This window comes from Bombina bombina, chromosome 8 (genome assembly GCF_027579735.1).
Source record: "Bombina bombina isolate aBomBom1 chromosome 8, aBomBom1.pri, whole genome shotgun sequence".
In the NCBI taxonomy this organism is placed as follows: domain Eukaryota; kingdom Metazoa; phylum Chordata; class Amphibia; order Anura; family Bombinatoridae; genus Bombina; species Bombina bombina.
In genome coordinates, this window is record NC_069506.1 from 172,309,116 (window position 1) to 172,325,223 (window position 16,108).

Here is a 16,108-nt window from a genome sequence, read left to right on the forward strand (position 1 = left end):
AAATATTAAAAAACAAATGCACAGATATCATTGGCTACAAAAGACAATTTTTTATCACATCTGCTTAACCCATTTTGTTCTTAAGGATAACAAACAATTCTAAACTATTATTTGAAAATTCTTAATAATCTTGGGACTGTCTGAGCAGTGCCCTCCTAATCTTGGGACTGTCTGAGCATCAATATCATATACAGATAAGAACTTATTAGAGACTTAATACTATTTATTTATTATATATTGTTTTAAGCTGCATTTTCTGTTTATATTGATCTCATCACATCACATTTGATGAGAGTCCATGTCTCATTTTTTCTGTAATTGTCATTATTATTTTGTCTTTATACATTATTATCTGATCATTTTATATTATTTTTAAGTTTTTATTGTTTTTACTATACTTCAGTATTATCCTACAGATTGTTTTATATATTTCTTCTAGCGCCCCCTAGAGTTATGCTTGCATAGTGTAACAGGTATTTCCATTATTTGAAAATTAACTATTTAGACATTGGTTTAAGTTATCCCTTTGATTTAATAAATTGTTTTACCTAATTTTGCTAAACGTAATAATTTTTGTGAAATTTCTTTCTCAAAATTTTACAATAAGTTAATTAGAAGCATAATGCTAATTTGAGTCATTTTATGCTTACCCTATTTATGGGTAATTTGGCTCTGTAATTTATAAAAAAAAAATCTTCTATATTTGTGTTATACTTTATAACATTATATCCTCTCCTCACTAATCAAGCAATTAGTGCTGCAAGACATATTTGTATAGATTTTAGAGGATATATATATATACTTTGCAAAGGATTGTGTATTTGTTGAGATAAATTATCTCTTGCTATAATTAAGCTTTCTGTCATTTTTTTATTCATCTTATAATTTTTTAAAGTTTATTTTAAATCTTGCAGTTGTTTTAGCATATTTGGTATAAATAATTTTGAAGAGTGTTTTAAAATGAAATACCTAAACTATTTGTAATGTTCATATAGGGTTAACTTTGTGTCTCCATACAGTTAGTAGTGGGAATCATTCAGGCAGCTGATTTACCAGCACTGGACATTGGTGGCACCTCTGACCCATATGTCAAAGTATTCCTTCTGCCAGATAAAAAGAAGAAATATGAAACCAAAGTGCATCGTAAGACTCTAAACCCAACATTTAATGAATCATTTACATTTAAGGTAGGTAAATTCTTAGTCTTAGTAGTTAATACATGCATTTATATTGTTGTAAGAAAAAATAAATATACAGATGTAAAAAGTCTACAAACCCCTATGAAATTCCAGGTTTTTGAAATGTAAGAACAGAAATAACAAGAATGTCAATGTCTGACTTTTTCCATCTGTTGATGTGATCTTCTAATCTTCCAGCAAACAAAAATCCGGAAAAAAAATAATAAAAACTATAAACTGTCCTAAAACTGATCTAAAAAAACAACCCTATATTTACACTAATTCCCCCTCCAAAAAATGGCTCCTCTAGGGCAGGTCCTTGGAAGCAATGGGTCCTCGGTGGTTTTCAGCGATGGTCCTCCTCTTCTTCCTTCCAATGTGTCCTTATGCTATCCCCGCAGCACACTGAACTTTGAATGCCAGTTTCTCATTTTATAGGTCCTGGCAGTTCTATTGGTTGATTTCAAATTCAGTTTCAAATCAGCCAATAAAAAGAGCTTTTTTTTAAAAAATCAGCCAAAAGGGAAAAAGCAACTTCTACTGGCGATTGATCTTTAAAATCAGCCAAATGGAAAAAATCAAATGCCCTTGAGGAGTCAGATTCAAGGATGGTGAGTAAAACTGGGGGTTCTAGTGTAAGTTTTTTTGGAGAGGTTTAGTTTTAGTATAGTTTTTTTTGTTTAGTTTTAGGATAGGGGTTTTTAGGGGGGACTTTTTGTTGGGGGGGTACTTTACATTTAGGATAGGTGTATTTAATATTTTTTTTATTTTTATAGGGTAATTTATTTTTAGTATAGGGCTTTTTTAATTTTAGTTGGGATTTTTTTTTACTTAGGGATTCTTAGGTTAGGGGTCTAGGGGGTTATCTGTTATAGGGGGTTAATAGAGTAGGAGGTTTATTGCAATGGGGGTTGTGGGCATTTAGGGATTAAGTACTGTAGGCGTTTATTGCTATAGGTATTGTGGCAGTTTAGGGGTTAATAGTGTAGGGAGTTATATTGCAATGGGGGTTGTGGTGGTTTAGGGGTTAAGAGTTGTAGGGGTTATTGGGATGGGGTGGTGGTGGTTTAGGGGTTAATAGTGTAGGGTTTTTGTGGTAGTTTAGTGGTTAAGAAGTATAGGTTCAGGCCTTAGGGGTTGAACTTGTGTAGTGGGTTTTTGCAAAGGAGGATGTGGAGGTTTAGTGTAGCAGGTTTTTGTGATGGGGTTGTGGCTGTTTAGGAGTAAAGCAGTGTATTGGGTTTTTGCGAAGGGGGTTGTGGTGGTTTAGGGGTTAATAGCATAGGTTAGCAAGGGGTTTTTATTATTAAAAGAATAACAATTGAACGATTATTAATGAATTTCGCTAATATGTTCATTAGTTTCTAATTTGTGCAGGTTGCCGTTCATTGATTCAGTTCCGGCTGATATATACTATGATATGGAAGAGGGCCTTTGTCTGCTTTCCTGTAGTTTTCCAATTGGATTTTTTTTCTCATTCTAATTTAGAACTTGTTACCCCCCCCCCCCCCCCCCCCCAAAAAAAGGAAAGCAAAATAAGGGTGTTCTTTGCCTGCTTGTAGTAAGGGCATTTTAAAAACTTATAACAAAATTTGGAGCTGTTTTGAAATATGTGGACCCTGCTATACATTCTTATGGCTTTAAAAAAATAAGGAATATGAAACAAACATTTTTTATTTTTTATTTGAGACAGAGTACACAATTTTAAAAAACTTTAAAGTTTTTTTCTACTATCAAATTTGCTTTGTTCTCATTGTATTCTTTGTTGAAGAGATACCTAGGTATGTAGCCTGCACATAAATAAAAGAGAGAAGCGCTCAACCTGAGAACGAACAATAGCATAATAACTTGTTCTATGGCTAGTTACCACCCAAGAAGCAGCCTCTTTTTGCTCAGCATGTGCCTTTCACAGAGAAGAACTTTCCTGAAGCATATCAGTCTGATCCTGACTTCACAGTACAGTCCAGCCCCGAAATACCAGGCAATCCCTCTCTGAAAGAGAGAAAAAGCAAAACCCCAGACGTACGTTTCGGCGTATTGTGGGCCTCGTCAGTGAGGTGCAGTCATATCCCTCTAGGCACACTGAGCAACGGGTCCACGTCTGGATTCCCGCATCACACTTAGGGAGACTTCCCAAAATGTCATAATTTGCATAAATAAAAAGAGAGAAGTGCTCAACCTGGAAACGAACAATAGCATAATAGCTTGTTCTATGGCTAGTTACCACCCAAGAAGCAGCCTCTTTTTGCTTAACATGTGCCTTTCACAGAGAAGAACTTTCCTGAAGAATATCAGTCTGATCCTGACTTCACAGTACAGTCCAGCCTCGAAATACCAGGCAATCCCTCTCTGAACGAGAGAAACAGCAAAACCCTAGATGTACGCTTTGGCCTATTGTGAGCCTCGTCAGTGAGGTGCAGCCATATCCCTCTAGGCACACTGAGCAACGGGTTCTCTCTTTTTATTTATGCAAATTATGACATTTTGGGAAGTCTCCCTAAGTGTGATTCGGGAATCCAGACGTGGACCCGTTGCTCAGTGTGCCTAGAGGGATATGGCTGCACCTCACTGATGAGGCCCACAATAGGCCGAAACGTACGTCTGGGGTTTTGCTGTTTCTCTCGTTCAGAGAGGGATTGCCTGGTATTTCGGGGCTGGAGTGTACTGTGAAGTCAGGATCAGACTGATATGCTTCAGGAAAGTTCTTCTCTGTGAAAGGCACATGTTGAGCAAAAAGAGGCTGCTTCTTGGGTGGTAACTAGCCATAGAACAAGCTATTAAGCTATTGTTCGTTCCCAGGTTGAGCGCTTCTCTCTTTTTATTTAGGTAGTATGCACTTGTCTGGAGCACTACATGGCAGGAAATAGTACTGCCATCTAGTGCTCTTGCAAATGTATAACATTCTTACAAAACTGACACATGCACGCTCCTGGGCTTACTTTCCCTGCTTTTCAACAAAGGATACCAAGAAAATTAAGGAATTAGAAGTAATTTGGAAAGCTACTTAAAATTGAATGCTCTATCTAAATAAGAAGTATACATGACTTTATGGGGCCATTTTAACAAAGTGTGAGTGGACATGATACAATGTAGCGAATCATGTCCGCCGCACATCGATAAATGCAAACAGCATACGCTTTCGGCATTTATCATTGCACAAGCAGTTCTGGTGATCGGGCGGATTGAAGACCGCAGCTTTAGAGGCAGCAGATCAGTTATGGAGCGTGATAATTTGGCCCCTATATATATAAAAAAAAAAAAAGTATTAGCATTTATCTGTGGCAACTTAGTTCTTTTGAACAATTCTGTATCCTGAACATGTTGCTAAATGTCTAGCAGCAAAACAGTTAAGAAATATAATAATGCAAATAACATTTAAGTAAAATAACTTTGCTTCTGTCCCTGCTGAGTTGCCCTTGGCTTTGGTTCTCTATTATTAAAGGAGGGAAATCAGCAGAATGAGTGACAGCAGAACGTCACATCCCCTTTGGCAGCCTGCTATTGTCATCCTCCTGCTGTGCTCTAATTCTCATTCAGATATCCAGACTGATAGAAATGGCTTTAGCTAAGTGGGAGTAATCAAATCAAAAAGGAACAAAAATGCATGATTGCAAGTTAGCCAGATGTAAGATAGACAGACAGACAAAGAGATAGATAGATGATAGATAAATAGATAGATAGACAGATAGATGATAGATAGATAGATAAATAGATAGATAGATGATAGAGATAGATAGACAGACAGATGATAGATAGATAAATAGTTGATAAATAAATAGGTAGATAGAAACAAACAGACAGATAGATAGATAGATAGATAGATAGATAGATAGATAGATAGATAGATAGATAGATAGATAGATAGATAGATAGATAGATAGATAGATAGATAGACCGACAGACAGATGATAGATAGATAGATAGATAGATAGATAGATATATAGATAGATAGATCCTAGGCAATATATGCATGACAAACACGATTGTGCTAATAATTACTGATATACATATGCAGTATGGTTTTCATCTTAGTGAATTGATTTCTTTCCTTTTCAGATACCTTATGCAGAGCTCGGAGGGAAGACACTGGTAATGTCAGTGTATGACTTTGATCGCTTTTCTAAGCATGATGCTATTGGGGAGGCCCGTGTGCACATGCATAGTGTGGATTTGGCGCATGTCATTGAGGAGTGGCAAGATCTTCAGTCAGCTGAAAAAGAGGAGGTAAATATAACCATCCATACTTTTTGCATGAGTAAGGAATATTGTACTGTATGATACAAGATTTATATGTTTTGTGTCTGTGAACGTTGTGTGTGTTTGTGTACATTGTGTGACTGTGTGTGTTTACATGTGTATTGTATACATTGTAGGCCAAATTAAAAGAGGAGCGCTAATTGTGCCAGAAGTAAGCTTTTTGCACTCGTCCTGTTGCGATTGTATTATTAGTTGATAGTAAACTGTTTTTGTTCACTCGTTAACCCAACAAGCTCAAAAAGCCAAATTTACAATATCCCGTACACGTTCACATATTCACCCATAGAAGTCAATGGAGCAAAAAAGTGGAAAAAAAACAACTTGCGTATAAACCTGATCGCATATTCTCATGTGCGCTAACCTGATATTAAAATATTGGAATTTCACACTCCATTGTTCTTCATATAGAAGAATATATATATATATATATACAGGGCTGCCATCAGGGGGTGACAGGGGTGACTCCTGTCAGGGGCCCAGTGAGCCAGGGGGGCCCCATGAGGCAAGAACTAAAAAAAAAAAATTTTTTTTTTTTTTTTTTATTTTGGCAGCCACCAGTGGGTACTACAGCAGAGTACTAATTGAGCATGGGAAATGTTTTTACAAGGAGTAAAGTATTAGCATTTGAGAGGATTTCTGAGTGTGCACTAAACCACTGTGTACAGTGTGAGACAGACTTGGCACTTTGTTTGTACAGTGTGTGCCTGAGTCAGACGGCAGATCACTTTCATTTGCAGAGAGGGTAGGACTTATATAGCAAATGTTTTTTATTTCTTTGTGCAATTTCGGATTGTAACTTCAGTGTGGTAGTAGTTGTATGGTGGGGCCAGGGGTCTATAAAAACACATTTTTTTAGCAGCAGTGAATTTATGATGATTTGACAATGCTGTAGAAATTATATATTTAAAACCATGCAGAAATGTTTACCATGCATGTCACACAATGTTGATTTAGGGGATGCAAGGTGCATCAATGTTTTCTCCTGTGGGTGTTTCTGTGGGTGTCTGTCTTTATGTCTTTGTGCTTTGGTTTGTGTCTCTGTGTGTATGTATTTTTTTCTGTGGGTCTCTCTGTGAGGGTGGGTGTGTATGTCTTTGTGCATTTTCTTTGGATGTCTGTGAGGGTGTGCATTTGTCTTTGAGCTTTTTCTATGGGTGTCTCTGTGAGGGTGTGTGTATGTTTGTCTTTGTGTATTTTCTCTGGATGCCTCTGTGAGGGTGGGTGTGTATGTCTGTGTTTTCTGTGGATGTCTCTGTGAGGGTGTGTGTATGTATGTATGTCTGTGTTTTCTGTGGATGTCTCTGTGAGGGTGTGTGTTTTCTCTGGATATCTCAGTGAGGGTGTGTGTATGTATGTCTTTCTGTGTTTTATGTGGTTGTCTCTCTGTGTGTGTATGTCTTTGTGTGTTTTCTGTGAGTTTCTCTGTGTGTGTGTGTGTGTGTCTTTGTGTGTTTTCTGAGGCTGTATCTGTCAGTGTTTCCTTGGGTGTATGTGCAAGTTTGAGTTTGTGTGTGTGTGTCCATTGTCTGTTCCTTTTTAGGACATTTTGACCTTACTACTGATTATTCACATCTTTCTACAGACTTTGAGACTAATAAGACCTTTCCGGAAGTCACCAATCCATCATTTAACCTTTAAATTATTGTTTAGGCAGTTCAGGGCCCTTCCTTTCAGCCACTGCATGCTGTTGTCATCATTTAGTTGTCATCTTCCTTTACAAAAAGATAATCAGAACTCCATATTTTGTTTTCTAAATCTCCCTTTTTTTTTTTACAAAACTTTTGTATGTTACTACCTTTACAACATTTCCAAGTTTAAATAGACACTTAAGAATAAAGTGCATATACGTTTTAGTAACTTGGTAAAAAAATTGCACCTGTCAAGGGGGGGGGGGGCCCTGATCAATGGTTAAGTCAGGGGCCCCAAAATTCCTAGTGGCGGCCCTGTATATATATATATATATATATATATATATATATATATATATATATATATATATATATATATATATATATATATATATATATATATATGGAATGGGTAGAAGAAGGGAAGGGCGCACAAAAAAGCCAGATCCTAGTGCAGTATATTAAGACAAGTTTTTATAGCACACAAGCTGTTAGACAATTTGGCACTCACTTGGTTCAACCTCAATCCTATGAGGTAAGGGAATGGCGTGGAGGCTTATATGTAGCCAAGATGAAAAAGAAGACGTGATCCGTTTCTTTACTTGCTTCCCCATTCGGACAGGTGTGTGAAGATGGAATCGCCCCACTTTTGTTTAGAACGTTATCACCTTGTCTCTATCTCCTAGATCCCCTTTGTAAACCCGAATGTTATTCTTGAATAGGGGTGTGGGAGAGAAGGGGTGGCCGTAATAATAAATGGGTAAACAGTTATAAGCACTGAAAATTGGAATTTTATTATTATATGATAAAATGTGTCAAAAGTCCATATATACACTTGATAAAACAACCGTGACTTGTTACTGAGATTTAAGGAAACCAACCTGTGGTGGAACATTGAATTCTTGGAATTGTATATATCAGAAAACAAAGTACCTAGGGGATTACGTATGAAAAAATTTCCGTCGTTGGCCCTAAATAACATAAAATTTATGGAGGAATGGAATACTAATTTGACCAATTGTTCCATAATACTGATGAAACAATTACTAAATCGTAAAAAAGAAGAAAGAGATTTGGTTTTAACTGAAATCAACAATTGTATGATTTCCTTAAAACCTTTTGAAGATACTCAGAAACATTCAGATCACACTAGACAGCTCAATGAGACAATAGATCAGTTAGACACTACTCTATTTGATAGGAAAGTACAAAAATACCAAAGAGACGTCAAGGACTATGAACTTGATATAGTTTACTCCTGGCAAAAGTACAAACCTATCAGATCAAATTGGTCAACCAATAAAAAGAACAAGTCTAAAAATAAAAATAAAAATACACAGAGTGACAAAATTAAACATGATACTAATAAACATGTAACTTTTTCCAGCATAGACACAGACCATTATGATGGCAGTGAACAAATGACGGATGATGAACAAATACCTAACACATCTGAGTCAAAGATACCGAATCCAACACCAAACACCAATAGAAGGGAACTTAAATCCCTGGTAAAACAACCACACCAGACTAGCACTCCTAAAAAGAGAGATACCATTGTAGAATCTGAAAATTCAGAACCTACCTATCGTTACCCCAGCAGGGTCAGGAAAAATGTAAAGAAATAGCAGTCATTAATCTCTCTGAATACTCTCTATCCAACACTGAAATAGATTTATTAAACAAGGGTCTGTCATATGCACCAGTGCACAATTTTGATTTAGTCAACACTTTAATTGACATAAATAAGTTTGTAAGAAAGATAGTTTTGAGACAGCACTTTCAACACACACATACTACACAGATTACAACTGATATCACCACTCAAAGTATACCTACACTTACTCAGGATTTTGTATCCACTATTCAACTCTCATCTGTAGGGTTAAAATTTACAGATTTGTTAGATCTAACTAATCTTGTCACTTTAGAACAAGAATCACTTAGACACACTGATGCTTTAACTAACAAATGCGCTAACTTCCTTTATAAAAGCACTTCTCACTTTTACCCAATACATTCAAGACACCATCTATTCCACACATATAAGAGAGTCGTAGAGAGGGAACTTACAGATCTATATAGATCTGTTGATTACAATCCCTTAAATATCAATCCAGACAACATCACTAAAACACAGAGAAGAGCACTGATCAAGCTTCAGAAAAATGAAAACATTGTCATAGTCCAAGAGGACAAAGGAGGGGCCGTAGTAGTATTAAACAAACATGATTATGTGGAAGAAATTAATTCTCAACTTAGTGATAGCCAATTATACACCAAACTGTGTTTCAACCCCACTAATTCTATCAAACATAAATTAACACATTTGTTAGATTTTGCAGTAGAACATCACTATATGGACAAGGAATTGGCAGACTACTTATTTGTGCACGAGCCAACCACCCCTTACTTTAGGATTGTACCAAAAATACATAAAGGTTTGGAAAAACCTCCTGGCTGGCCCATAGTGGCCACACAGGGTCCCTTTGTGAAAGACTGGGTGATTGGCTCGATCACATACTTCAACCTACAATGCTGGCTCTCCCAGAATACATTAGGGACAGTGCACACTTAATTACACAACTTAAAGACATTAACTGGAAAGACACATATACATGGACCACCATTGATGTCGCTGCTCTATACTCCAACATTCCTCACACGTTGGGTCTTAGAGCAGTGGATGCCATGCTACACCGAAACTCTAATTATGGAGATGAATTCATATCTTTCATTGTCCAAATTACTGAATTTCTACTTCAGAATAATTTCTTTGTATATCAAGGAGATTATTATTTACAAAGATGCGGCACAGCGATGGGGCAAAATTTGCCCCCGCCTATGCCAACATCTATATGGGGTGGCTGGAACTAAATCATATTTTTTCCAGATCTTTTCCCTTCACCACCAATGTCATCCTGTACGGTCGTTTCATCGATAACATTATAATCATCTGGCATAGTCATGATGGACATTCAGTGGATAAATTTATAGATTACATGAATCACAATAATTACAATTTGACTTTTACAGCAAATAAAAACGCAACTAGTATTGACTTTTTGGACCTCACTATAGAGAGTAGGGGTGACAAAATTTTCACATGTACTTACCGAAAACCATTGGCACGCAATACGATATTGCATGCCGATTCTTGTCACCTCTCCCATCTTAAGAGAGGTATCCCAAAGGCGCAATATTTACGATTGCGCCGAAACTGTACTGAACTAAACCAATATCACACACAAGCACATGAATTGACAGCTGGATTAGTGGATAGGGGTTATCAGAAACACCTATTAACATGCATCCAAGCACAAGTAGGGAGGATAAACAGACAAGACTTACTTATAACCAATCTCAAGAAAAAGAATATTGAATTTAATCGAACTAGCACCCATAGCAATATGTTATTCATCACCCAATTTAGCAAACAATACCAACAGATCTGTAGAATAGTAAAAAAGAACTTGACCATCCTAAAAGGTGATGAAACATTATCAAACATCCTTACACAAGGAGTTAGGTGTGTAGCTAGAAAAGCAGTGATCAATGCCTTTGCATATAATTCACTTCAAACAGGGTGTTAGTTGTTTAACGGATGCATACTTTCACTGTTTTGCGATGATATGTTTTTGATGTCACTATCAGTATGCACACTATGAGAACTTATGCTTCTTTCATATCTTACTGTTCACATCAATTGCTCCTTGTATAGATTTTTGTATATAGAGCTCTTCTTTTGTAATTTGCACTAGGCTTGAGCCAGCCAGTACTTGTTTATTGAGGATCACCATGACAACTGCTTTGAATTTTGGCGCAATTTTCTCACTGGGGGAGGGGCTTATTTTGTTTAAATTTTCAGTTGAATGCACTTTTTGTTTGTCTGAGGAAGGGGAGTATGTCCCCGAAACGTCACGCTTGATTTATTAAATTTTCACTAAAAGACCAGAGAGTGCTTTCCTTCATTTATATATATATATATATATATATATATATATATATATATATATATATATATATATATATATATATATATATATATATATATATATATATATATATATATAAAATCAAGAGAGAATAAATAAATAACCGCACAGAGTAACAAGTCTCTAGTATTAACAACGTGATGATAATCCAGATGGTATAGTTGATACAGTTCTATACAAGATACACCTTCACCATTTCCCAAGTGCAGACAATACACAAAAGATTAAGCTAATCAGCGCACCAGATGTTACCCCAATCTTATGAGGTAAGTTGAATGCTCAGTATGTGGAGAGGGATAAGGCACCACCCTTCAGTCTATCAGGAAACGGTCACCACAGCACCAGCCAGTAATCCCCTTGTCAGTGGGTGATCTCAGTAGAAGAGTGTCACGGATAGAAGAAACACAAATCGCATAGAGTAATACCGTTTGATCATAAGCAAATTTATTGTGAAATTTAAAAATGCAAACTCACAGTTTAAAACCTCAATCAGTAATGAGGCAAGTAAAATACAAATACCTCCAAACACAGTTACAGGACAGCCAACGGCAGACCTATTAGAACCCCAACTGAATGCTGTGAAGTGTGGAGGTGTAGTTTAATAAAAAAGCTGAAATCGCTTATTAAAAACTTCTAGATTGGTGTAGAATGAACAGACGGTTCTTGGAAACAAACAAGCCCACTCAACATCAACCTTGTGCATTTCAAAGTATTTAGGTTACTTGTTCATCAGAAGTAGTAGGCTAAACTGTTCCCCGGCTGGAAATTTAAAAGATCGATGAGTGGGCATTTTTTTTCCGGCACGTGACATGTTACGTCACGTGAATTGAGACCCGCCAACAGGAACCGTTGTTTATTCATTGCCATAGTGTTATAGTTTATGTACAATGTTTAGTTTTTATTGTCTAAAGTGAAATACTCTATGTGATCAAGCCACCATTGTTCCAATGTTAGTACAAGATTCTCATCTAAGAGTATACCATGCTATTTATATGCTATTGCGTGCTGTGTCAGAAGAGGTTCAGAAACGCTATCAAAAGGACCTATCCATATGAGAGAGAAATCTTTATAGATTCCAGAACTAGGGGGCTGAAAAATATTTTCATCCTAAAGGTACAATGGTATCTATTACTCTTTTTCTAAATGTGACCTCAATTTTCAGTCTAGGGGTGTAGAGTGAGGAGGGCACATCATAAAACCTTGGAGATTCTTTTCCCTTCTTATTTAATCTATTTTGTACTAAATGATACAGAGTACACACAGTTCATTTTCAGGATCTAGTAATTACTTGACACCCTCTCCAAATGAACACTATCAAATAGGCTGACTTGGAATTGTATGACATTTAATTAAGGAGTTGTCTATTATAAAAAGGCTACCAAATTAATATCCTCATTCAGACCCATTGGATTCATTGTCGTCATGTAGTGAATCCAATAGGTCTCCTTTTGTCTCAATTTCAGAAATCTACCTCCTCCTCTACTTGTAGTTTGAACATGTTCTAATATAGTACCTTTCAGGCCTGACGGATCTTGATTATGTTTACTTTTAAAATGTTTGGATAGACTATGCCCCTCAAAACCCACTTCAATATTATTTATGTGTTCTAGGAGTCGTTTTTGTAAGGGCGTTTCGTGCGACCAATATATTAAAGTTTGCAACTGCATTCTAACAAATAAACTACATATGTAGTCTTGCAATTTGCACAAAACGTCCTTACAAAAAATGACTCCTAGAACATATAAAGAATATTGAAGTGGGTTTCAAGGGGCATAGTCTATCCAAACATTTTAAAAGAAAACATAGTCAAGATCTGTTATGCTTGAAAGGTACTATATTAGAACATGTTCAAACTACAAGTAGAGGAGGAGGTAGATTTCTGAAATTGAGACAAAGGGAGGTTTTAATTCACGTGACGTAACACGTCACATGCCGGGGAAAAAATGCCCACTCGTCGATCTTTTAAATTTCCAACCGGGGAACAATTGAGCCTACTACCTCTGATGAACGTGAAACGCGTAAGGTTGATGTTGAGTGGGCTTGTTTGTTTCCATAACCAGCTCCACACTTCACAGCATTCAACTGGGGTTCTATTAAGTCTGCCATTGCTCATTATTGATTGAGGTTTTAAAATGTGAGTTTGCGTTTTTTAATTTCACAATAAATTTGCTTATTACACTATGCGATTTGTGTTTCTTCTATCCATGGCACTCTCCTACTGAGATCACCCACGGACAAGGGGATTACTGGCTGGTGCCATGGTGACCATTTCCTTATAGACCGAAGTGTGGTGCCTTATCCCTCTCCACATACTGAGCATTCAACTTACCTTATAAGATTGGGGTAACATCTGGTAAGCCGATTAGCTTAATCTTTTGTGTATTGTCTGCACTTGAAATATGGTTAAGGTGGATCTTGTATAGAACTGTATCAACTGTACCATCTGGATTATCATCACATCGTTATTATTACTAGAGACTTGTTACTCTGTGCACTTATTTATTGATTCTCTCTTGATTTTGTATTCATTTACAGTGTAAGGGGTACACTGCATCATATTATTAGCAGCACAAGCCCTATTTCCACCACAGGTTTTCCTGGGTTTGTTTTCTGTAGATATTTCTATTACACTGATATTCAGGTTGTGTGAGGGTTTATTATATATTACTACCTTTGTATTTTTGATTTTTGTAGTGATTATCTGTGCACTAATTAGTTGGGGATATATTTGCAGTTCAGTAGTGCTGGTGTTCTCTTCTTGCTTTGGATATATATATATATATATATGTGTGTGTGTGTGTGTGTGTTAAGGGTAAAGTAAGAAATACTGGTAATCATAGGATTTCACGGATAAAACTGACATTACCCAAGCAGCTGTCGGTAAAGTCTGATGTACTATAATTCCCCCATCTACACAATTTCCTTTGCCTCCGCATTTGGGGGTTTAAGGAAGGCGCCCTGCAGATCCTCTGGCATACACCCCAAAATAACCTTGGGGAATGAGGTTTAAAAAGGGGAGGCTTCACTCCCCTTGAACCCCCCAGGCAGAGGCAAAAAAGATAGTGAAGATAGGGGAATTACAGTGTAATTGATGCAGTGACTTATATATGTTTGATGCGGTGATGCAGGGATTTATACTCATACATTGGGCTTTACCCACAGCCACAGGCTTGGGTAATGTCCATTTTACCCGGGTAATCCTAGGATTACCCAATACCTGACTTTACCCATAACATATATATATATATATATATATATATATATATATATATATATATATATATATATATATATATATCTCACAGACGCTCACAGACTCAATTTCCAGAAGGCCTGTGCCCTTCTCCAACAAATTTTTCTTCCTACAGTGCTTCAATGAATGAAAGAAGTTGGTCTCACTGTAGAAGCTTCAGATGCTGTACCTCTTGCCAGATTCCACTTACGTCCTTTGCAGCTTGAAATGTTCCAACAGTTGAATGGAAATTACAACAACCTGCCTCAGAAGATCTCTTCAGACTTCTAGACAAGACATTCTCTAACATGGTGGCAGACTCATCAATCATTGATTCAGGAAGCCTCATTTCTTTGACTGCATTGGGTAGTAATTATCATAGACGCCAACCTGCTGGGTTAGGGCGCAGTCTGGGGTTCCCAGGAAATGCAGGGAGTTTGGTCTCCTCAGGAGGTGAGGTTAACAATCAACATCTTGAAACTCTGTGCAAGCTTCAATTACCAAGGTGGTACTCAAATTTCCTTAGAAATGAAAGAGGTAGAACAACATCATTGCATGATTTTAGCAATTGGGTGTGGACAATTGAGAAGCCAGCTTCATCATTCATCATTACCTTCACCCCACTGAATGATATTTGAATCAGGAGGTATTCACCCAGATTGTGAATCATTGGGGGAGGCCAAGCAAATACCTCATGGCCTTTTGCTTGAATTACAAGCTACCCCAGTATTGTGCGAGATCTCAAGATCCAAAAGCAACTCTAACTGATGCACTAGTGATTACCTGGTCATTGAATTCGATTTTCCTTTTTCCTCCTTTTGTTTTACTATCCAGGATTATAGTCAGGTCAAAACAGGAAAGAGCCTCAGGGATTCTAATTCCTCTTGCATGGTCTTCCAGGACTTGGTACGTAGATCTGATACAAATGTCCACCAGCCAGCCTTGGAGTCTTACAGATGCACTAGTGAAAAAATGCTAAAGAGAGGTTACTTCATAACTTGAATGTAGTAAAGGCCTTGCAATTTTATCTTCTAGCTGCTAAAGATTTTAGAATTTCTCCTTCTTTGTTTCTTTTTTAATTTCTTAGGTCCCCATAAGTTACAGAAAGCTATCGCAATCACCTTGGCATGATTCAGATAGAGCATGCAATTTTAAGCAAATTTCTAATTTACTCCTATTGTCAATTTTTCTTCATTCTCTTGCTATCTTTAATTGAAAAAGCTGGAATCTAAGATAAGGATTCGGCCCATTTTTGGTTCAGCACCCTGGGTAGAGCTTGCTGATTGGTGGCTACATTTCGTCACCTAGAGCTCATTCTAACAGAGCAGTGTCTCACCGCTCCCTTACGCCGCTCTGGCTGTGTGTGCTCCTATGTGCTTTATTACTTGAATTGTTGGATTGCCTATATATTGCTGAACTCTGCTTGTCTGACTACTCTGCCTGTTTAACCCTTGAATAGCCAAATTGCCTTAGCATTGCTGAACTCTGCCTGTCTGACTACTCTGCCTGGTTTACCCCTGAACTACTAAACTGCTGGATTATCTTTTGTTACTGACTTCTGCCTGTTCCTGACCACTCTATTGGTTTACCCCTGAACTGCAAAACTGCTGGATTATTGCCTTTCTGTTGCCGAACTCTGCCTGTCTTTGACTATTCTCTGCCTTAATCTTATTGCCGTGAAGGACTACCCTGTCTACCGTGAATACTGCTTACCTCATTTCTTACACTCACTTTGTTCTGGGATATTTCCTTATCCTTCCACTTGACACCCCGGCATAAGAATACTACTGGCCAAGTTTGGTCTGATAGGGAAATATC

The 16,108-nt window shown here is 37.2% G+C and overlaps 1 protein-coding gene across 1 annotated transcript in view; it reads left to right on the top strand.

The window, feature by feature from the left end:
* Nucleotides 1-16,108, top strand: part of SYT5 (synaptotagmin 5) — a 207,716-nt gene that overhangs the window by 101,381 nt on the left and 90,227 nt on the right. The window contains exons 4-5 of the mRNA XM_053689941.1: nucleotides 1,020-1,187; nucleotides 5,235-5,402. Of these exons, the coding sequence (XP_053545916.1) occupies nucleotides 1,020-1,187; nucleotides 5,235-5,402 (336 nt within the window). The remainder of the gene's footprint in view (nucleotides 1-1,019; nucleotides 1,188-5,234; nucleotides 5,403-16,108) is intronic.